This window comes from Planococcus citri, chromosome 5, assembly GCF_950023065.1.
Source record: "Planococcus citri chromosome 5, ihPlaCitr1.1, whole genome shotgun sequence".
Taxonomy (NCBI): domain Eukaryota; kingdom Metazoa; phylum Arthropoda; class Insecta; order Hemiptera; family Pseudococcidae; genus Planococcus; species Planococcus citri.
The window spans coordinates 31442941-31465136 of NC_088681.1; the positions used below are offsets into that span (position 1 = coordinate 31442941).

General features: G+C 32.8%; 4 protein-coding genes across 10 annotated transcripts in view; 3 read left to right on the forward strand and 1 right to left on the reverse strand.

Moving 5' to 3' along the window:
• The window catches only part of LOC135846646 (liprin-alpha-1-like), a 132818-nt gene extending 120731 nt beyond the window's left edge, over window positions 1-12087 (forward strand). For 3 of the 7 annotated variants that reach the window (XM_065365861.1, XM_065365862.1, XM_065365858.1), the window contains 18 exons: window positions 349-519; window positions 1220-1339; window positions 1524-1661; window positions 2358-2514; window positions 4170-4291; window positions 4408-4659; window positions 4742-4938; window positions 5100-5280; window positions 5431-5517; window positions 5956-6092; window positions 6168-6230; window positions 6326-6488; window positions 6568-6731; window positions 6819-7013; window positions 7112-7375; window positions 10126-10282; window positions 10372-10488; window positions 10580-12087. In XM_065365861.1, the coding sequence (XP_065221933.1) occupies window positions 349-519; window positions 1220-1339; window positions 1524-1661; window positions 2358-2514; window positions 4170-4291; window positions 4408-4659; window positions 4742-4938; window positions 5100-5280; window positions 5431-5517; window positions 5956-6092; window positions 6168-6230; window positions 6326-6488; window positions 6568-6731; window positions 6819-7013; window positions 7112-7375; window positions 10126-10282; window positions 10372-10488; window positions 10580-10678 (2784 nt within the window). In that variant the 3' untranslated portion in view covers window positions 10679-12087. The remainder of the gene's footprint in view (window positions 1-348; window positions 520-1219; window positions 1340-1523; window positions 1662-2357; window positions 2515-4169; window positions 4292-4407; window positions 4660-4741; window positions 4939-5099; window positions 5281-5430; window positions 5518-5955; window positions 6093-6167; window positions 6231-6325; window positions 6489-6567; window positions 6732-6818; window positions 7014-7111; window positions 7376-10125; window positions 10283-10371; window positions 10489-10579) is intronic. The other 4 variants (XM_065365859.1, XM_065365864.1, XM_065365863.1 and 1 more) reach the window with 4 other exon arrangements.
• A 3424-nt stretch (window positions 12088-15511) lies between these two features.
• Window positions 15512-17451, forward strand: SCCRO4 (DCN1-like protein SCCRO4). Its single transcript, XM_065365610.1, has 7 exons — window positions 15512-15694; window positions 15925-16005; window positions 16102-16199; window positions 16272-16416; window positions 16550-16658; window positions 16735-16942; window positions 17025-17451. Exons 2-7 carry the CDS (start codon window positions 15926-15928, stop codon window positions 17093-17095), a joined length of 711 nt encoding a protein of 236 aa, XP_065221682.1. The 5' UTR covers window positions 15512-15694; window position 15925; the 3' UTR covers window positions 17096-17451.
• Window positions 17399-18767, reverse strand: FRG1 (FSHD region gene 1). The gene is made up of 6 exons (XM_065365609.1): window positions 18589-18767; window positions 18435-18514; window positions 18233-18358; window positions 17988-18154; window positions 17711-17916; window positions 17399-17624 (listed from the first exon to the last, which is right to left on the reverse strand). Exons 1-6 carry the CDS (start codon window positions 18645-18647, stop codon window positions 17477-17479), a joined length of 786 nt encoding a protein of 261 aa, XP_065221681.1. The 5' UTR covers window positions 18648-18767; the 3' UTR covers window positions 17399-17476.
• Window positions 18768-18810: 43 nt separating this feature from the next.
• On the forward strand, window positions 18811-22152 carry mus81 (mus81 structure-specific endonuclease subunit). Its single transcript, XM_065365608.1, has 11 exons — window positions 18811-19153; window positions 19240-19369; window positions 19430-19536; window positions 19611-19740; window positions 19808-19961; window positions 20043-20499; window positions 20569-20981; window positions 21054-21267; window positions 21342-21554; window positions 21636-21749; window positions 21830-22152. Exons 1-11 carry the CDS (start codon window positions 19010-19012, stop codon window positions 22070-22072), a joined length of 2319 nt encoding a protein of 772 aa, XP_065221680.1. The 5' UTR covers window positions 18811-19009; the 3' UTR covers window positions 22073-22152.
• The last annotated feature ends 44 nt before the right edge of the window (window positions 22153-22196 follow it).

Sequence of the window (22196 nt, forward strand, 5' to 3'; positions counted from 1 at the left end):
CGTATTTTTTCTACTTCACCACATCAGCTTAGGAAACTCTTTTTAAAAAAGTAAAGCAGAATCAAAAAACGCAACTTGACTTTTGGTCTACTACAGTTGTTCCAATTTTATGTTGAATATCCTAATTTTGTTTTCCACACTTGTCAAGTTTTCCCACAGTTTTCAACACTTGTGATTTAACGTGCAATTTCAGAGCAAAATTGGATAAAAAATGGACTGATTATTTTGATCTCAATAACAAAACAATCAAACAATATCGAATTATTCTAATGTATAAAAACAACCGAGTTATTATAAATTGATCATTAAAATTAATTATACATTTTTTCTGTTTATTTTGTTCCACAGCAAAATTCCGAAATCAACATATGGCACAAAAGAGTGGCCGAGCTAACCAGTCGACTAGCCGAAGTAGAAGAAACGCTGGCGAAAACGCAGAAAGAATTATTAAAAGCGCAAGATACGAATTCTCGATTACAAAGAGATTTAACCGAAAATATAGCCCAAAAGGAAGATCAGGTACGATACACGAAGGATTGCCGAGCGCATTTGCCCGATTATGTTTTATATACGCGAAGAAAAATAGAATCGTGTCTTTACCACCACTTTATAGTACCTCTAAACCTATACCTACGTAGACGAGTATAAAATTTAATTTACAGCCGACTCGAGTCGACTCAGACTATCCAAAAGAGGCACTGGGGGCTGGGGAGAGACGAATGTAAACAAAGTAACGGGGTTTTAGATTTTAAGTGCTACGTATTATCATTAAGCCGGCGATTTTTAAGTTGAAATAATTTATGGGCCGATATAGTGTTGTGTGAAAGGAGCTTATTACGTTGGTGTTTTTTAGATAGCGCAGTACGAGAACATGAGGCGATAAATTCACAAAGACGATGTGAAATCACGTGTTTGTATGTGTTAGAGTGTGTCTTTTAGTATAGGTATATTATTTATACGACGCGTAGCACGCACGTAATAATATATACGAAAAGATGAAGGAATAAGAAAGACAGTCCCTGAGGAAGTGAGGGGAGAGGGCGAGGAAGAAGTGGAAAATAATATAAAATAAATCTACGCCTTCGTGGTGGCGATGGCGCGAGCTTTATAATTAACGTCGATGCTTTAGATGTACTATGCCTAGACTTACCCATGTGACTCGAGTAGGTAGACTAGAGATAGGCTACGATTAATAATGGGGTTATTTTTTTTCTTGCAGGAAGAACGAATCGCCACTCTGGAGAAACGATATGTGAGCGCTCAAAGAGAATCGTCATCATTGCACGACCTTAATGAAAAACTGGAGCAAGAATTGAAACATAAAGACGCCCAGATAAAGGTTAATGCGAAATATTTCATAGAGTTTGGCCGAATTGAATCCTAATCTTTAAAGAAACTCGAGTCAATGACCGATCCATTAATTGTTAACCTATCTCTCCTCCACCCTTAATACGTATCTATTAAAATTAGCATGTATATTTTTCTGTGTTAACCTGGTGCATGTTGGATGTTGGTTTCTACAGTTACAAGAAGATAAAATTAGGGCTATACAAGAAAAATTGGAGCTGTGTGAGCAAAAGTTAGCTCAGTATGCTAAGCTTCCAGATATGGAGCAGGAATTGAAACAAAGGATGGAAGCCCTTACACAGGTAAGGGCTCAGGTACGCGTAATAAAAATATGGATTACGACAACACACCATAAATACTTTTTTTCCAACACAAGTAGTTTAGTAGAACTAGCGTCTTTCTCGTAATTTTTTCTTTATGGTAGTTCGAAAATTGAATTTTTCTAAACGTATATCCAAAATGTAGGTATCTGCCTATAATAAATAAGTATCCGATTGGTTAGGTTTTCGCTCCATGACTTGTTTAGTATGCGTGTATATTTTATGTTATGGTAATGGGTGATTCGAAAGGGTTAAGGTTTAGGTTATGGGTTTTTTAAAATAATTATATATTGTGTCAGGTGACTAACCATGGTATGTGTTCGTGTAAATATTTATTGTACATCGTACTATAACTTTTTTGGGAACTGAATCGTTTGTTTGTATGTATTTGAGGAAATTTGGGAATTTTTGTTACATTTTTAATTTTTTTTTTTCATGATAAATGTAGATTTGTTCCTACTTTTTTTCATATGAATATTTTTTTCGAATGCTCGAATGGTGCATGCGTAATGATTTCCATATTTTATTCGTTCTCTTATTTTTTACGTATGTTCTATTTTTTTTTTTTTTTTTTTTTTTTTTTTTTTATTCAAGCTTATAATATGATACAAATTTTGCATTTCTTTTTCAATTTTATTCGATACTAGATTTGATTTAGACTTGTTTTTTAATCATTGATGTAATGTTTAGGCTCAAGAAAGACATGGAACTGCCGAAGATCGTATTCAAAGATTGGAAGCCCAGGTTGATGAAAAGAACGCTGAACTGATGAGACTAAATCAACGGCTTAAAATGAATGAGGAACATAATACTCGCTTGTCTTCAACTGTTGATAAGCTTTTGTCAGGTTAGATATTGAAATTACTATGTATTACTTTACTCGTATACTTATTCATGGATATTCAGCAGTGACATTTCAGTTGTTTATTGCAAAATTCAGAGCTTTACAAAAGTTTGAAGTTTTCAAAGTAAAAATTCATAATCTAATTTTATAGCAAAAAATTTTTTAAATTCTATTAAGCGACAAATAGTTTTGTGAGTTGTTTTCCTTTGGCTATTTTTTCATTTCTGTAGCATTTTGGCATCCACTTTTGACCCAAATAGCAGAAAAATATTTTAAAATACTATTTATTGAGGAAAAGTTACACTAATGGTGGCAACATTTGATCGTATAGCTATAATTTTGCCTGGTTATATTTTGATTTTTTTGTCAAGTTTTAAAACCAACCTTCGGTACGAGTAACCAAAAAAGTATTTCACAGGCTTTTTTTTTTTTTTTTTTTTTTTTTGAAAAAATTATAAAAAAATCCTATGTGCAGTTGAAATTTCTAAATTGTATTTGTATGAACATAATTTGTACATTAATTGTGTTTGAAACCTTTCTTTCCAATTTTTGACATTTTTACAATTTTTTCGAAAAAATGTCAACTGGGAAAATATTTGTACTTTTCGTATTTTTCATGTTGAAAATTTCATAATCTGGAAAAACTATTTGAAAAAGATAATTCTCATGTGGAAGAAGCTAAATCAATATTTTTGCCATTTTTGGAAGTTTTCAAAGGAATCGTTTCCGTAGCGAAACATTTTCAGCCAATTGATTTGTTTGTCTGTCTGGCCTCTTAAGATCATTGATTCGTATGTCCGGACTTTCAAAGTCACTGCCGTGCCTGTCTAGCCTCCCAGGGTCGTCTGTCAGCGTGTCTCACCTCTTAAGGTCATTGACCTGACAACCCAAGGTCGTTGGACTGGCTTCTTTAGGTCACTGACCTACTTGTCTAGCCTTTCATGGTCGTCTGTGTGTACTCTTCAGGTCATTGACCCGATTGTCTATCTTCTCAAGGTTGTGTGTCTACCTGTCTGGCTTCTTGAGGTTATTGACCGGTCTGTCTGACCTGTCAAGGTCGTCAGTCTACCTCGTTTATATGGGTACGACTTGAAAAAAATGTTAGATGGACAAGTTGCCTATCTTTAAAATTGAAGGGGCAACCGAGCTTCGAAAAAAATATTGAAGAAACGTATTTTTGACCACGAGAATAGGTAGTATGTACCTACCGTAGAAAATAAACAAATTTTATCATAATGAATTTTTACCCAAGTTCAACATTGAAAGAGCTAAAAATATTTTTAAAACAATTTTTTTTTTAATTTCTTCAAAAATATTTTTAGCCCCTTCAATTTTAAAGTTAGGCAAAAATTAATAATGACAAAATTTGATCATTTTTTATTGCACTGCCCATTCCCATGGTCAAAAATACGTTATTCTCATTTTTTTTCAACGCTCGGTTGCTCCTTAAATTTTAAAAATAGGCAACTTGTCCATCTCGCATTTCTTTTGATCAGTTAGCGACGCTAACCAAAATTTTGAGAACTCTATTTTTATAAAATTTTGAATTTTTAGATTATAAGACTGAAATTTTTTGAAAACTCAGCTCTGAAATTAAGTCCATGGATCCATGAAATTTTATCTTTCAAAATAGCACTCAATTTTGATTTCTTTTTCAGAATCCAATGAGCGATTACAATCTCATTTGAAAGAAAGAATGAATTCCATCGAAGAGAAGAACTGCCTGACTCAAGATTTAGAAAAAGCTAGAAAAATAATCGAAGAACTGCAAATAGAAAAGGTGCGTTTGGTTTTATGTATTTATTCGATTTCATTAATTTATCGCATTGAAAATTGAAAATATGTACATACATGAATAATTAAATAAATAAATAAATAATTTCGATTTCTTTACAGAATGAATTAATGAAAGAATTAAGCAAATCAAAAATAGAAATAGATTGCATCAAGAGGCAAATGCTGCAACAAGAAATCGCCTTCAACATTCAGCAGACGGATGCGTTGACGAGAAGTTTATCTCCAACTGCCGGTGAACCTAGTTCGTTATTAAGAAGTAATACTAGTCAACTATCTCCATACGATTCACATTCGTTGTCAAGAAGGCATTTAAAATCAAAAGTCAATATGTTAGATGATGATACATCGAAGGTACGTGGTCGTAGTAAAAATTACCGAAGATATCAACGAACGAATTTTTTAAGTAACCGTTCCATTGTGTTTTTGGTTTCAGGAATGGGAGAAATTACAACAAGCTCATGTATTAGCCAATGTTCAACAAGCATTCGATGTTAGCAGCGATATAGAATGCGACGATAATGAAAGTATATTCAGCGGAGCTGATATGTTGTCTCCTAATGGCCATACAGATGCGCAAACTTTAGCTTTAATGTTGCAAGAACAATTGGATGCGATAAATAATGAGATCAGGTAATAAGATATCTTTTTTTTTTTTTTAAATTTAAAAGCAGTCTATAAATTTAAGAAGATCCTGTGTTGATAAAAAAAAAAAAAAAAAAAAAAACAGATCCAGAGACCTTTTGCCGGTGATTGTGATTTGTGAATATTATTGACATTATCTGTTGCTACAGATTGATCCAAGAAGAAAAGCAAAACACAGAAGCTCGAGCCGAAGAACTAGAATCACGTGTTGGCAGCTTAGAGCATATGAACTTAGGTACTTTGACCCGAGGTCGCAGCTTCGACAAAGGATCACCACCTCTGAGCGGTCGATCAACCCCTCAACGGGATTACTTGCATAAATATCACACGGTGAGTACCTATTGTTGATAATTCAAATTGAAATTACTTTACTTATGGTGAGGGGAGGGAGTAGGGAACGATGCAACTGCACTAAATGTACTCGTATGTATTTACGGCGATGCGGGAACGATATTATGAAATAGCGATGTTTTAATATAGGCTCCAGCTGCCATGTCTCCGGCTCACCTACGCCAGTACGCGGACTCGGCTAAACACAGTTATGCCGCATACGAACCTGTAAAAAAGGTGATTGGTCGAAAAAATCAAATGAGAGAAACTGGCGTTGGCGTCTCGCGCTTAAGCCCTACCTACCTACCTACTCGTATTTTTGCAAAAGATGAGAAAATCGTGAGATTAGCACGCGAATCTAAGCTGTTTATATTCAAAGCTTTATTCTCATTTTTGTTTTTATATCTCTGGAGCTACTATTCGTTTATATCTATATACCTACTTATTATATTCTGCGAGCTTGAAACCCATGAGGATAATGTGCATGAGATCGCGGCTCATTACGTATAAATTATTTATCATCTTTCGCGTATTGACCGCGATCATTCAAAACCAACGAATGCGAATGCTATTAGCTTTGATAAAGTTGAAAAGGCAAATTCAGCAGGGTATGGTGGGATCGTGGGTGTGCGTCTTTCTGCGTTTGAGTGCTAATATTTGGTTTATTTTTTACAGTTACCATTCCCGGAAGATGATAGTTCTTCTATGTCTGCTGTAAATGCAGCTGGTACTGCTAGTCCACTCACTGCGAGATCTATGAGACTGGAAAGAGTCGCTCATGCTTTGGCTCAAAGTCAAGAAGAATTATTGAGGTACGTTTTGCTGAATATTTTATTTTCGTCGAAATTGATGCTGGAGAGTTATCGAGAAATTTTTCGTGATTACAGAAAAGCTGGCATCAATCAATTACCGAGCAATCAAAGTTTGAATTACGAACACAGTAATTACGCGTAAGTTGATATTTATTATTTCAAATAATTGAATGATAGAAAAAGTTTCTTCTCGTAATAATTAATGCGATTTCTTGTGTTTTTGATACGATTAGAAATCAAGACATGATACATAGAAATATGCAGCTATCTAGTCTCCCTCGTACTACGCAATCCGGTACCATGAATTCGATAGGTAATTCATCGGCCGTAGTCGCAGCCCATAAGAAAAAGAGCATCAAGTCTTCTCTCGGCAGATTCTTCAGTAAAAAAGAAAAAGTAAAATAACGAACGTTCAATACCTACGATGATTCCAGTACCCTGGATTAGTTTTATAATCTTTTTTGTTACTCGACAGGGTAAAGTAGTCAAAGAAGGTGTTATTAATCCGTTACCTCAATACGGAGGCGATTCCGGCTTCATGTCTTCGTCTTACGTGGATTCCGATATGACCGATAATGTTAGTTTATGCGGCTCCAGTATCGGTCAAAAAGGAGATTTTGATAGAAGAAAAAAGAAAAAGTAATTTTTTAAAAGATGATATTTACTCGTTCATTGTGCAATATACGAAGGGAGAAAATTAATTTTTCTAAAATGTTGTTATTGCAGACACGAACTCTTAGCCGAAGCTATGAAAGCTGGTACTCCTTTCGCATTATGGAATGGTCCTACAATCGTGGCATGGCTAGAGCTTTGGGTCGGTATGCCAGCCTGGTATGTGGCTGCATGTCGAGCGAATGTCAAATCCGGTGCTATAATGAGTGCGCTTTCAGATACCGAAATTCAAAGAGAAATCGGTATCAGGTAATGAAGAACTCTTTGCATTTAAAATTATACGTATTGAAATGCGTTAATTTCGTATTATAATGTTTCGTTTTATTTTTTTTGTTTTTGAAAAATAGTAATCCGCTGCATAGATTAAAATTAAGATTAGCTATTCAAGAAATGGTTTCGTTAACGAGTCCGTCTGCACCAAAGACCTCGCGTACAACGTTAGCGTTCGGTGATATGAACCATGAATGGATCGGTAACTATTGGTTACCTGGTTTAGGATTACCTCAGTATCGGTCTACCTTCATGGAATGCTTGGTCGATGCTCGAATGTTGGATCATTTAACTAAAAAAGATCTCAGGGGGCAGTTGAAAATGGTCGATAGTTTCCATAGGTAAAGTTTAATAGCCTATTAATTACCTATTTGGTTTTTATTACTTTGTAAAAAAATTTCTGCTTGAAGATTTTTCGGTGAAAATTTTGAATTGAGTATATTGTGCCGATAACTGATGTTTCTGTTTCTGAACAATTTAATCTTGAATCTTCTCTTCCCTCCTTCCCTTTCTCTGCCACTCTCTCTCGACCTTTTTCGTCACAATCGCATTGGGAATGTAAAATTATTGAATATTTTTTTAAAAAATCATTAAAACGTTTGGCGACTGAAACCAATCAAACAGATTACCAAAACCACTAAAATTGTTGAAAAACAAAAACAAAATTTTGCCCGGATTTGTTTTTTGTTTTTTTTTCTGACAATTTGACTTCAACTAAGATGAATTTGTGAACTGTTTTCACAAAACTAAAAGTAAAACTAAGAGAGTGATAGTGTCTATTAATCCGAATCTGAAAATTTGATGTTTATTATGCCGAAATTTTGTAAGAAGTTGAGTCTGAGAAAAGGGATGAAACACACTGTCTTTCAAAAAATGAGAAAAATCATAACCAAAATTAAAATGTGTCAGAATTGAAACTGAAACCAAAAAGCAAAACGTTCGAAAAACCAAAACCAAAAAATTTCAATACTAAACCCAAAACTAAAAGCAAAATGTGATCAAAACCAAAAACCATTACGTTTGAAAAATCAAAATTCTTTTTGGCTTCGGTCATTGCAGAAGTCTTGATTTTCGCTGTAAAATTTTGAAAAAGTTTAGAGGAATTCGTCGATCGTATAATTATGGTCCACGGAGGAATTACTAATTTTTTGAAAATAAAATAAAATGAAAAAAATTCTGATTCTCTCAAAAAAATTTTTTGGCAGACATTCTTTTGAATAGTGCTGCCATTTTTCTTTTTCTTTTCTTTTTTTTTTTTGAAAAATCCACTAAATTGCTTTTTTTATATTTTGAAAATGTTCCTGTTTTTTTTCTTTTTTTTGTCATAATTATTGTTGAACTCCATGAAATTTTTCAAAATCCACGATTTGAAAAAAAGTAGCTCTATACTGTTGCATGTTTCTCCCTCACAATTTGTTTTGTGTTTAGATTGGTATGTAATGCTTTTTCCCTCCACTTGTCAACTTATGAGCAATTATTTTGATCAGAAATCATTAGATGGCCATTTTTTGTGGAAATTTAGTTTGAAGATCTGAAAAGTAAATTTGCGTGAAATAAACATCGACATTTTTTTTTTTTTGTCAAAATTACGCAAATTGTTTGTTTGTTCTTTGTTATACCTTAAGCATGGAAATTAATTTCAATTTTTTCCAAATCAAAAATTGAAAAAAAAAATCATTGAAAGAAATTGAATGGAAAACCATGAAATTCGATGAAATATCCTGAAAACTGTTGAAAATTGTTTAAACTCGATAAAATTTTGCAAAATAAATTAAAATTTGGCAATAAGATTTAAATTGTAGAAAAAAAATGATTAAAATCGTTTGAAAATTGTTCATTGTGGCATAAACATTTATACCGTGTGACATTAGAACAATATAATATTTAAAAAAATTAAAAATATTTTAGAAATTTTTTGGAAGTGTTTTGAGACATTTTGAGGAATTTTCATCAAATTTTGAATCATTTCAACGTAATTTTGGTACATTTTTATTTAGGAATTTGAATGTTGATGATATAAAAAAAATACTCAAGTATTTGTAATAAAACTTCAATGAAGTTCGCTGCCCTGATCATTGTGATATGCCTGATATGATTTCAATCTTTTTTTGAAAACCTTTGAACAGTTTTCATTTCGACTACTCGTATTTTTTTTCATCAATTTTATATTTAGAAGAAAAAAAAAACATGTTTGGTGAATTGTTTGAAGTGAACTCAATTTCAACTTCATGCTTCATGTCTTTCGATTTCGCTTTTTTTTTTCTACATCAAAACTCGCATAGGCTTCTGTATCGAGGGAGATAAAGACCATCTGGAAGAGGTCCCCCCCCCCCAAGGAAGCTTTTATTGTTTGTATAATGAGCAAAATCGGAAGAAATGGAGTCAGAAATCTTTTTTTTTGTTTATTAAGATCGAGATATTAATCTTTTCTTCATTTTACTCGATTTCAAGTAATTTTGAACACATTGAACACAATTTGATTTCCAAATTTTAACAAAATTTCTTTGAATTATGATTTTTTTTGAAATTTTGAACTATCTTATGAAGATATCTAATTTTGGAAGGAGAACGTTACTGGGTTTGGGTGGGGGTGAGAAAGAAAATGATAATTTTTCAGTTGGAAAAAAAAATTAATTGCACTACTAAAATGGAGTTTTTTTTCCAGATTTCACGTATTTTTGTTTTCTTGTATCATTATGATATGGATGTTTTTTTTTGGAAAAAAAAATTAAAATACCTACTACTTTATTTGAAGTTGTCGACTTTCAGCAAGTTTTCATCTCGCCTGCTCTTTCTTTTGAGTCATGAAAGTGTCTCATCCATTTTTTTGTTTTGAAAAATGAAAAAAAAGATCATTGATAAATTTAGATAAGTTTCAGTTCGTCTTCAAAAAGTATCAATGTTGACGAATGAAAGTTTTTGTGGTTACTGTTCCTTCCCTCTCATCTCTTTCACCTTCCGAGATCAAATTAATCTCATTCGACTATGTAGTCTGAAAAATAATATCAAATCTTTTTTTCTCTCTCAATTTGTCACAAACATTTTATGCTATAACGAGTACTTATATTAAATGCGAATTTTTTGATTACAGGAATAGTTTGCATTACGGTATCTGTTGCTTGAAACGATTAAATTACGATAGAAAGCAATTAGAAGAAAGGCGTAAAATTAGCGAACACGAAAACGTCGATGTTTTGGTGTGGTCAAACGATAGAGTCATACGATGGGTATCATCTATCGGATTAAAGGTATGAGCAGAAAACTTCTGTAATAATACTTAATATTCCATTAAGATTATCCAAATTATTTATTAACTGTTGGTATTTTTGCAAAATAGGATTACGCTGGTAATCTATTAGAATCAGGAGTTCACGGAGCGTTGATAGCAATGGATGAGAATTTCGACAGTAGTAGTTTCGCTTTAACTTTACAAATTCCTACTCAAAATATACAAGTACGTTGGTTTAGTTTAATTAAACACAGCGGTAATAATGTATAAATTTCACGTATGTATTAATCGATCCGTCAACTTATGTCATTTTTAGGCTAGACAAATTTTGGAAAACGAATTTTCAAAATTAATCGCAATGGCAGCCGAACGAAGACCAGATAGTACAAATATGAGTGATGCTAATAAATCCTGATATTACGCCCCCTCGTATTACGTGGATCCATCATATTCCCGAATGTGAGGCCCGTTACGAATCGTCGAATCGGTTGTACCTATTTGTTTTCAGAACGAACGTTGTGGAAACGTTCATCTCTATTCGAATCCTTCTTCGCGTAGGATAAAAAGCTTCCTAGACGAAAGGATGGGAGGTCGAATGGCGGCGCAGATAACAGTATTAAAAATTTTATGTTTTACCTGTCTAATTATAATATACTTAACTAGTTGAAAAATTGTAGAACGTGATTACGAAGCTTTTTTTATATATCTTATATATCGAAATTACTACGTATGCGTTTTAGTATTGAAAGCGTTGACATGTTCCATTTTTTTAAGAAGATATTTTATATATCTAAAATACACGTATCAAAGAGTGTGTGTGTGTGTGTTTCGCTACGTGTCTCAGACACGTGTAGTTTAATTTTTATTTTATTTTTTTCTTTACTGAGAATCCGTTAGCTTAGTTACTTTTTTTTTTGTTTAAAGATGTTACCATATCAGTTCTTATTATATCATTTTAATCTAAAAGGAAGTTTTAATTTAATGAGTTATACCAAAGGGTACTTTCTAACAGTATTGTCTGATTATTTAACTATATATACTATACATATACCTATTGGTCTCTCCTTTCTCAATTCCTAAGTTGAATTTTTATTTTATTTTTTTATACGCGATTCTAGTGCCATTATTTTACGTGTTGTTTTATTTATTTTCAAATACCTTATACCTTTAGTACAGAGAGTCGAATATATAATTTTTGTATTATATTTTTATCGTTTTTTTTATACCGTTTGACGAGAGAGACTTGTATCTTGTATCATAGTACATATTGTACGATATCGATGGTTTTATTTTTATTTGTTTTTTTTTTTTTTTTACTATTTTATATCGTAGTCTCGTTGAAAGTTTTCCCCCTTCTCATGCGTATGTTTGTATACTTGTTAAATTTTTTTCCACATTCTGACAATATTTTTTTTTCGTCAATCAGGAATGCATTGTATTTTTGTCAAGACTAAAGAGCTTTTTTCATCTTTTTTTAAATTCTTTTTTAACGTACTTATTATTTGCGCGTACCCCCATACGTGTAGCGTAAGTACAAACATTACATTATACAATGCTTCTAAAATGCTCTTTATGTCTTAAAGATCGTACCTACGTTTACGTGTACCTACTATTTTATTTAATAATTGTGTAAAAAAATCGTAGCACTAGTCAATGTTGGCTACGTGAAAGATGCGTTTTCCCCCCTTCTCTACTACATAATTATTATTGCGCGCATTGGAAACATTTTTGTATCCATTTTACGTTGTTACGGAGTATTATGCCTAGTAAAATTAATAATACGGAATATAAATACAAAAAATAATAAACGATAGTTTTTCGGTATTTTTTCTTTCTTTTTTTGTAGTTCGAGAAGCTGATATTTTATTCGAATCATCTGAAAAAAAATCTGATGCTACGCATCACAAACTTTCCGAACACAAAGTAAGTAGGTATCGAAAAATCGTAAAAATGAGAAACACCCACCCCGCCATGGCGATGCGGCGTATTCATAAAATAATCACTTTAAAATAAAGCGTAACTAATTCGGACCGCGCCGCGCCTTATGCGTTTCTACTGCAGGTGAACTAAAAGGAGACAAAACATGTGTGATGTTTACCACATAAATGACAAATGTTGGGGTTGCCTATACGTTCATTTTTCGCATTTAAAGGCTCATAAAATTTTTTCTATGGCACTTACGAACTCCAAATTCTTACTGTGCCGTCTTTACCATACTTTCGACCATCTGTGCAAATTTCAATGAGATATCATCATTAGGTCGCTTTTTATCGCGTGTACAGACATTTTTTGACACATACATACATACATACATACATACATACATCATCTCAAAATTGCTCAAAACAAACTTGTGTCAAGTCGAAATTCAAAAAGGAGTGTAAATTCCAAAGTTCATTTTCCGGCCGAAAACAATACTTTCCTATACATCGCTTCGCGCTGTTCGGAAAGTAAAAAGGTGATCGAAGAAATATTTTGTTTGAGAGCCTATTGAAGCACCGAATGGATTCTGGATCGAATCAGTGTTCAAGTTAAACCTAGATATACAGTCGTTTTATTAAGAATTTTTGATGAATGAAGCTATGAAATCAGAAATTTTCGGATCCACCGTGCATATTATGGGTTATTTATTCCCAGCATGAAATTATTGGATCTGATCAGATCTGGACATTTCTTGGATCCAATATAACCTGATCAGACCTAACAAGATCGAAGTTTTCATTGGATTAAATCTGTTCAGATATGTAATTAAAGTTACTAAGAGTAACGTTTGGTTACTCATTTTGAGTCATTCAACATTTTGTTTTAAAAATTACTTTTTAAAAAAAAATTTCAAGAATTGAATAATCTAGTCTTACTTTTTGAGAAAAACAAACAAAAAGAAAAATGTTAATAGTATCTAGTTTTTTCCAAAAATTGCTGATGATTTTCGCTTTTTTGGAAAAAATTTCAAAAAGCATGACCTTTTTTGTAAAAATTGCCCCAGTCTAGCTTTTTTGCCTGAAATTGTCACTTTGAAGAAAATTGGCCCTCTCGCTTTTTGCTTAAAATAATTGCAAAAGAGTCTCTTTTTTTTGCAAAAATTGTTGAAGTCTCAAATTAGTTTTTTTTTTGTAATTTTTTCTCGCTGTACCTTTTGGATAAATGAAATTTTTTGGATTTTTATTGCAAGCAAAGCACAATTGTTAGCCATTTACAAAAATGCAAAACATTTTTTCATTTTCTTGAACGTGCAAGAATTTTTGACAATTTTTGGCACAAGACGAGAGTTGACAATTTGAACAAAAAGCAGGACGTCTGGCAATTATTAGCAACAAATCTTCTTGAAAACAAAATGACTTTTCAGAATTTTTTCTAAAATGCGAAAATTTTTTTAAAAACGAGACTCCGACAATTTTAGCAAACTACTATATGCACTATATTTTTTTCTCGCAATTTTTGTGAGCAAAAAACGAGATTTTTGGGTCATTTTTTGGAAGAATTTCAGGAATTTTGCTAAAAAGCGAGAATTTATGTCAATTTTTTGGCAAAAAGCAAGCGTTTAATAAATTTTAATTTTATCATAAAACAGAATTCAAGCTTTCTATAGTGCAACACCAAAACTTTCCATTACCTACCCAACTTTCAGTGTTTCAGTTCAGCTTTAATTTTTTTTTGAATATTGATAAACAATATTTTCTTTTAAAACCTCGGAGAGGCGAGGGGTTTAATTTTTTTTGGAGATTTTTTTTTCTAGGGGATATCATTTATTTTTTATTTTAGAGTAGATGTGAAAAATTCGGGAAATTTTCAACTTCATTGTTGGTAACATTTTGTGGAAATTCCAAAATTCAAAACCTGCTGGAGGCTCCAGAACTACTCAAAATAAAACTACCTATTTCCAATCGATTTGCATAGTCTGAAATAAATTACATACAAAATTTCAGATTTGAGTGTCCATTTCAACCTAGTGGTGTCTGGATACCAGTTGAACAAATTTTTAGCATAAAAAAAGCGGAAACATAAGTAATAAATTGGCTTTGAGGAAAAAAACATTTTTTAAAATTTTAAAGGTCGAGATTCAAGAATAAAAGAATAGAATAATAATCATTGAAAAAAAATTACCTCGAAAAAAATGTTTAATGATACATATAGTTTAAAGTATATTTATATGTACTTAATAAAATCATTGGAATAGAATCTTACAAAATGAAGAAAACTGTCACTTTCAGTGTTTGACATCGCAATTCGCAAATAACAAATAAAAATACAAAAAACACTGCTTTTACCGAAACAGTCGTCACAAATTGAAAAGTATTTCATTAAAAGCAATGATTTTTGTATTTTTATTTGCATCGGAATCTTGAAAAGGGGCTTAATTAAACGTTTTGTGGAGGGGGAGGGGGTGCAATCGAAAATTTGTCGACTAATGTGAGAAAAAATTCAAATTTTGCCGAATCAAAAGAAAGATGAGAAAACAATTCTGCCAGTGGCCATTATAGATCTTCTTATAGCCTATCAGTCATGCCTTATTAAAAAATTTCGTTTCTCCTGTTCAATTTATGGAAGCCTTAAACATGGAATAATTTTTCATTTTCTAAAAGAGACACAAATTAACCCGAGTGAAGCGTTGGCAAGTAAAAGCTTTCAAACTTTTTCGGTTTCAAAATTTTAGAATTTGAATGATGATTTTTAAAAAGTCCCAAATTTGAAAAAGAAAAGCAGACAGACCCGAACGAAGTGAAGGCAAAAACTTTCGAAAATTCAAATTTCGTGAAATCGCTACTGCAAAGAGATTGTTTTTTGAAACAAGTGTTTCTTCACAATGACTGACAATAACTGAGTTTAGTCTAATAATAAAATCGGTAGTAAAATGGCACAGCATGTAGAGGCTTCTGTCAAAATTCGAAAACGAAACGAATGGAATGATTACATTAATTACTCATTACTCTACGTCTACGAGTACGAATATTGATTCTCTAAATAAATTCTATATGTTTTTCAAGAAGTTAGGTATTTAGCAATGTAACTAGGCCTATTTATAATAATTAAAAACAAAAATAAAATTCTGAAAAGTGAAAATTGATACATCAAGTTTGCTGTAAATTTCGATAACTCGATAATTGTCGACAGTTCCATTCAAAACTTCACATACGATCGATATAAAACAACAATCGATCATTTTAAACGTACCATGCGAAGTTTCCATTTCCACCGCCATGAGCACTATTCAGCACAAAAGAAAGGTAGCCATGTAGCGGTGTTTCGTTTCGTGTTTGGCTTTCAGTTGAGCTTTGATGGCATTTTTTGGCAAATCTCAGTGAGTGTCTGAGTGAAGTGAAATTCAAGTTATCAAGTACGCCCTGAGATTAGAATGAAATGAAGACTGAAATACTTAAAGAAGAATAAAGCTCGATTCAGTTATCCGGATTTCACATACCTACTATCCCAAGTAAGTAAATATCCGATCGGAAAATGTCTCCTCATCGAATCGAATATTACGTTGTGGAGCTACCTCTAATAGATCAGCTGATTATTGTTTAAAATAATACTCTTGATTAATTACCATATCGGTATTTTTCTTCGTTTGTTTCGTTATAATCGATTATATTTTAATTTGCTGTTGTTGATATTGTTCTTGACTAATTCCGTGTTGATGATCAATGTTTGCATTTCCAACAGAATGCCACGAAAAAGGCGTACTACTGTTGAAGCAACCATGGAAGATGATTCTTTCGTGCAGAAAAGATCTCGAAACACCAAGTAAGAATTTCAACTTGAAAGTTCTCCACGTATCGATACGTAGTAAATATGTCAAGTTTTGCGATTCATTCACCGTATGGTTTACTTTTTTTATAGCGCTAACAAATCAGCCAAAATAGATGATACATTTAGTCAGAAAAAGTGCATGACTTGGTTTAGAGAATATTCTAGCGTTGATGAACCAGATGTGATAGGTAAGTTGTTATTATGTTGATAGTTTGTTTGCAAAGTAAATAAATAAATTAATCGATGTAATTGTTTTCAAGGTCCGGAAGGTATTGAAAAATTTTGCCAGGATCTTGGTGTCGAACCTGAAAATATCGCAGTACTTGTTATTGCTTGGAAAATGAACGCTCGTAGGATGGGTTTCTTCTCGTCACAAGAATGGCTCAAAGGGTTTTCCGACTTACAGTAAGTGTTACAGCAGTTTGCTTTTGTTGAATAATATGAAATTATCATTCAACACGAAGAGTGTCACCAAGTCACCTGTAATGTCGATGAATTGAACTAACGATTTGTCCATTTGTTTTGTATGTGTTTCCAGATGTGACTGTATTCCAAAAATTCGAGCAAAAATTGATCACGTTAGAAGTTTATTGCAAGATCACTCTACTTTCAAAAGTGTTTACAGATATGCTTACGATTTTGCTCGAGTAATATTTTAATCGTGATTTCATCTCGTTATTGTTGGTTTACGTGTGTTATATTCGTGTGTATTTCCAATTCTAGGACAAAGATCAAAGAAGCATGGATTCAGAGACTGCTAAGGATATGTTAAATTTGTTATTAGGAAAGAATTGGAAACTCTATCCTCAGTTTCGTCAGTTTTTAGATCAATCAAAGTATAAAGTCATCAATAAAGATCAATGGTGTAATATATTAGAATTCTCGCGTACTATTAACAGCGATTTATCCAACTACGATATCGATGGCGCTTGTAAGTTACCAGATAATCCTTCGTCTATGGTTTCAATTCGTACAATTTCTCGTTGAAATAACATTCCGTGTTTTTTTTCTAGGGCCTGTTATGTTGGACGAGTTTGTAGAATGGCTGAAAAATCCGAGCAATGACAACGCTATGCAGAATTAGGAAACATCGCAGAATGAAAATTGCCATTGTAATAGCCTTTCAATTCATTAATTTTCGTTTTCTCTCTCTCTCTACTATTAATTAATACTGAACATCTTTTTTTGAAGTCTCAAGCATCTAAAATAATTTAAATTGTTCGTGTATCGGAAAATTTCATTACGAATTTTTCACTTGGAAAGCCCTCGAGTGATCAATAGTGATAAATGTTTCCATTTTTTTCCACATTTTTTTTTTCCAGTAATTGTTACATGTTTATATTAGTGATTTCAACCGTGTTTTTTTGCCTTTTTTTTAAAAAAAAGATTTATTGTAAAACTAAATAATGTAATGTTAAAATTATAATTAATAATATTCGATTTCTTTCTTTTGTCGTCTAGCGAATTATTTACATCCTCTGTCTGATTTCATAGAGCATCTTCGATCTAGAAAAGCTTCGTGTAGTTTTCCTTCGTCTTTAGCTTTCTTCAGTTTAACGTATCCTCCGGAACAAACACGTAGTTTTTTGTCTTGAAATTTTTGGAATTTTTTGCTGTAAAGTAAAATGAAATGAAATATAGCTCTCTAGAAGGTACATATAACAATAGATAGGAAAATCTTCGTAAAAAGTAAACTTACACGTAATTCATTTCAACCTCCTTCAAATCGCCTCTTTCCTCAACTGGGATGTCTTCTAAAGGATCTTTTTCTCGGTCTGCGGCGAAATAACGAACTTGAACTATTTCTTTATCGCCAGCTTTTCTACTGGTTACAACGACCGAATCATCTGAATCTTGTATCGACATAAAACATCCGTTACTGCTTAGTAAGGCTAGCTTACCATCCTAGAAGAAACACGTTTAATTACTCCAAGAAGTCCAGAGTAAATAATGAATAATTCGATATCTCAACGTACTTGAAATATAGGTTCCCACTGTTCCAATGGACCGATAGCGTCTGCTTTGCCAATAACAGATCCATCCTTGTTGTAACCCAAGTATTTGCCATAACCAGATTTGAAAGCTACCTTAGTTTCACTAATAACAACAGCGGTCAGGACTTCTTCAGGAGATGGTCCGTCTCCTACGAACGAGGAAAATAGTATTTCTAGATAACAAATTACGGACTGAAATTTGAAAACGAGATCAGAAATGAATTTACCTTCATCATGAGGAGGGCCAATAGTAAAACATCCATTATCTAGAGCTTTAATATAGGTGTGATTGCCGAATTCAATACATATGTTGCCTGTGATATCACTGACCAGGTCTGCTTTACACCAGCCTCCTGAAGAACAGTTTTCGTTTACAATGTTTGAAATATGAAGGAACGGTCACGAGTGACTAATTATGAATGATATTACCGTGTGAAGCAAGATCTGTGTCTGCGTGTTTCCCTTCTGATTTCTCTTTCTTGTCTTTATGTTTCTTCTTACGTTTCAAACTGAAAAATTTTCAGTCGTCAGTCAAAATACTTTATTGTGAATGAGCATCTCATTAAATTAAACCACGACTTACCCTTTCTTTTCACCTTTCAAAACCAGTTTTCCTTTCTTGGCAACTTCGTATTCTGACATTACAATATCAAAATTGACCAAGCAAACAGCAAATGATACGAAATCGAAATTTTTCCAATTTTTTGATTCTTGATAATGAAAATTTTCTGCGCTGGCAAACAAAACAAAGATCGCGTTGTAGTTCGTCTCTCCCTCTCTAGTCACATGGTCACTAAAAAAATAAAAACATGGAATTTACCGAAAAATTCAAAAATTCATTCAATTCAATGTAGACGTTAGTAGACGTATTTAGACGGATTTTTAGGATGAAATTTTGATGTATTTGATTATTTTACGCTATAGCTTTATTCCTGGAGGATACTTTTTTAAACGATCAATTCTTCTTTTATTTTCTTTGAAATTATTTGAAAACGGTGTCCAATATGAGCGACAAGCAAATCAAAAATCGACAGAGAATAACTGTGAAACCAAAAGGATGTCCGAACCCTCTATTTGAAAAATGGTTACTAGAATGGAAAGACGAAGCTGCTAACCGTAACTCAGATTTGAAATATTGTTTCGATAAGGTAATATTGTAATATTTAATTTGAAATGCTTGTACGTACATTCTGTGATTGCTCGCTGATTTCTATAAAAACATTACTGTTTTCAGGCCTTACAATCTTTACGGAAATACCCTCTGAAATTGAAAACTGGTCGAGAATGCTTGATACTGAAAAATTTTGGGACACATTTATGCGAAAAATTGGATAAAAAATTAGCAGAGCACAATAAAAACGCAGGTAATTGTTGTAAAGATTCATCGTACTTGAGCTCAATTTCATCCAACTTTTATTGAACAGGTTCAGCCGATAGTTCAAACTCTGCTGATGATCAGAATCTAGATCAGAATGTTCAACAAGTGCAATCAAAACCAAAAAAAGCCAAACGAAAAAAGGATCAAAATCCGGTACTAAAAAATGCTGGACGCTTTATTGTGTAGGTTTTTTCATTTTACTTATAAAAATTACGATTTTTATTTAGGAAACGAAATCTGACGAGAGTGCTCCGACGTCTCCTAAGAAAAGAAAATCGTATGTACCTGGATACAGATCGGGTCCATATGCGATACTAATCACTCTTTATCAAGAACAACTGAAACCCACCTATCCTGGTAATTAGCTCGCTGTCCATTTTACTATCCGTGTTGATTATTTTCTCATAATTTATTTCGTCTCTAGGATTTCTCAAAAAAGCCGAACTTCAAGAAAAAGCTCAAAATCTCTGTGATTGCTCATTCGTTAAACCCGATCCCGGAAGTCACTACACAGCATGGAGTTCGATGTCTACACTTTTGAAAAAAGGTTTCGTCAAAAAACAAGGAAATCCTGCCAAGTGAGCCTCTTTTCAAGTTGAGAAATAATTTTTTGATAATTTAGACTAAAAAATACTTACCGAGTCGTTTTTGTTTGATAGATTTTCTTTACTAAAGGAAGGAGAAGAGTTGGCAAAAAAGTTGTACGACGAAAGTAATTCTAGTTCATCACTTTCGGCAACGAAACCAGCTCTCGATTATCTTCAAAATACCATTCCAACTACTCAAACGTACTACGGTATTGATTTATCTGACGATGAATTGGATTTCCCTCCTTTATCTCCGGCACCTTACGTACCCAGTCCTATCAAACAGAAATCTAAACCTTCTCCAGCCAAAAAAACTCTTTCAATGGCAATTTCTGACAGTGATACCGAATCTAATTTAGAACCAAAAGTTACCAAAACCAAAAAGAAAAGTCCTAAGAAGTTTAAATCGCCTAGTAAAAATGTGTGTCCTCTTACCGTATCAGATAGCGAAGATGAGATGGTAAATGGAAATCAAAAGCCCAGCCCTTCTAGCCCTGATATAGACTGTATCGATTTGACTGATGATAATGTAAGTTGTGTGTAAAAGAGAAATTGAAATTATTTCTTTCGCCATTATTAACACTTGAATTTTTTACAGATAGAAGACCAATTCTCATGGCAAAATTCCAAACCAAGCACAAGCAGTACCGATTGGCTTAACGGATTCAACGCCAAAAAAGATGAATTTTCGTGGTCTAAGACCAAACCAAGCACAAGTAGTAACGAGTGTCTCAACGGATTGAACTCCAAAAAAGATGAATTTTCGTGGTCTAAGACCAAACCAAGCACAAGTAGTAACGAATGTGTCAACGGATCAAACTCCAAAAAAGATGAATTCTGCAGTAACGATTGGTTTAACGAATTCAACACAAAAAAAGATAGTCAGAATGATTTTTCCAAACCATCGTCTTCTGAAACGAATTCATATTCTTCAGCTGCTGAAGTCGAACAGATGATATTTATGCCAGGCGATTTTGAAATTATTCTTTTAGTGGATACTGCAGAGACAACGTGAGTTTATTTTAATGTTTTGGGTGCTTGATGATATTCTTGTATTTTTATTGCTTATGTACAAATTTGCAGAGGCAAATTTCGAAATGCATTGAGCGATGATCCGGCAAAAGAGTTGACGAAATTAGGTACCAAATTTGAAATCCGTCATTTAAAAGTAGGAGATTTTGTCTGGATTAGTAGACATAAAAACGGCAAAGAATTGACTCTACCTTATGTTGTGGAACGGAAACGAATGGATGATTTAGGCGGTAGCATTAAGGATGGCCGATTTCACGAACAAAAAGTTCGTATAAACGCAGATACCTTCGCACAATATGTATATTTTTCATAAATTTTTATAAATATGCTTGATTTTAGTTTCGTTTGAGACAGTGCGGATTGCATAATGTGATATACTTGGTAGAAAAATATGCCCACGAGAATAGACTTGGTTTACCATTGAATACTTTGCATCAAGCTGCAATGAATACTCAAGTTATAGATAATTTTCATGTAAAATATACGGGAAGCTATAATCATTCTATGATGTATCTATCTATGATGACAAGTTTACTGAGTGATATGTTTAAAGTGAGTGACCAAGTTAACTTTTATTCTAATTATATTACGTAGGTACAAGTTATTATTGACACGTCGTGATTTTTTTTTCAGGATAAAACTTTAATTAGTTGTCCTAAAAACAACTTACCTCCATTTAATATCAAAGACGAATTAGTATCTTTGATTACTTTCGAAGAATTTACCAAAATCTCAGCTAAAAATAAGGTAATATTTTGCTTCTGTTTATATTTCTGTCAATCATTCGACGCTCTAAACGATTTACGTGTCTAATTGAAAAATTACAGGTGTTGAAAGTTAATGAAATGTTTATAAAACAACTTCTCCAACTGAAAGGATTATCTGTTGAAAAAGCTACAGCCATTACAGAAATATACCCCACGCCAAGAAGACTGATAGCAGGTTTCAAAGAATGCACCAAACCAGATTTATTATTAGCAAGTATTCAATATGGTGCATTAAAGCGAAACATTGGACCCGCTGTTAGTAAAGCTGTTTATCAGTTGTATTCTATCAAAAAATTCCCATAAGTTTTTTATAATTTATTGTGCTGACAAAGTTGTGTAATTTTTTTTTTACGTATTCAAGTAAAATTTTTTAAAGACTTTCATTATTGGTGCTATTTCTTATTTTAAAATTCGCGGTTAAACAATA

Excerpts from the sequence above, each read along its gene's own strand:
- SCCRO4 (XM_065365610.1), top strand. The coding sequence starts at position 15,926 with ATGCCACGAAAAAGGCGTACTACTGTTGAAGCAACCATGGAAGATGAT. Across the intron at positions 16,006-16,101 it reads AAAAGATCTCGAAACACCAA|CGCTAACAAATCAGCCAAAA; the intron begins GTAAGAATTTCA and ends CTTTTTTTATAG. Across the intron at positions 16,659-16,734 it reads ATGCTTACGATTTTGCTCGA|GACAAAGATCAAAGAAGCAT; the intron begins GTAATATTTTAA and ends TTCCAATTCTAG.
- mus81 (XM_065365608.1), top strand. The coding sequence starts at position 19,010 with ATGAGCGACAAGCAAATCAAAAATCGACAGAGAATAACTGTGAAACCA. Across the intron at positions 19,741-19,807 it reads ACTGAAACCCACCTATCCTG|GATTTCTCAAAAAAGCCGAA; the intron begins GTAATTAGCTCG and ends TTTCGTCTCTAG. Across the intron at positions 21,750-21,829 it reads AAATCTCAGCTAAAAATAAG|GTGTTGAAAGTTAATGAAAT; the intron begins GTAATATTTTGC and ends GAAAAATTACAG.
- FRG1 (XM_065365609.1), bottom strand. The coding sequence starts at position 18,647 with ATGTCAGAATACGAAGTTGCCAAGAAAGGAAAACTGGTTTTGAAAGGT. Across the intron at positions 18,515-18,588 it reads TTGAAAGGTGAAAAGAAAGG|TTTGAAACGTAAGAAGAAAC; the intron begins GTAAGTCGTGGT and ends AAAATTTTTCAG. Across the intron at positions 17,917-17,987 it reads AGTGGGAACCTATATTTCAA|GATGGTAAGCTAGCCTTACT; the intron begins GTACGTTGAGAT and ends TGTTTCTTCTAG.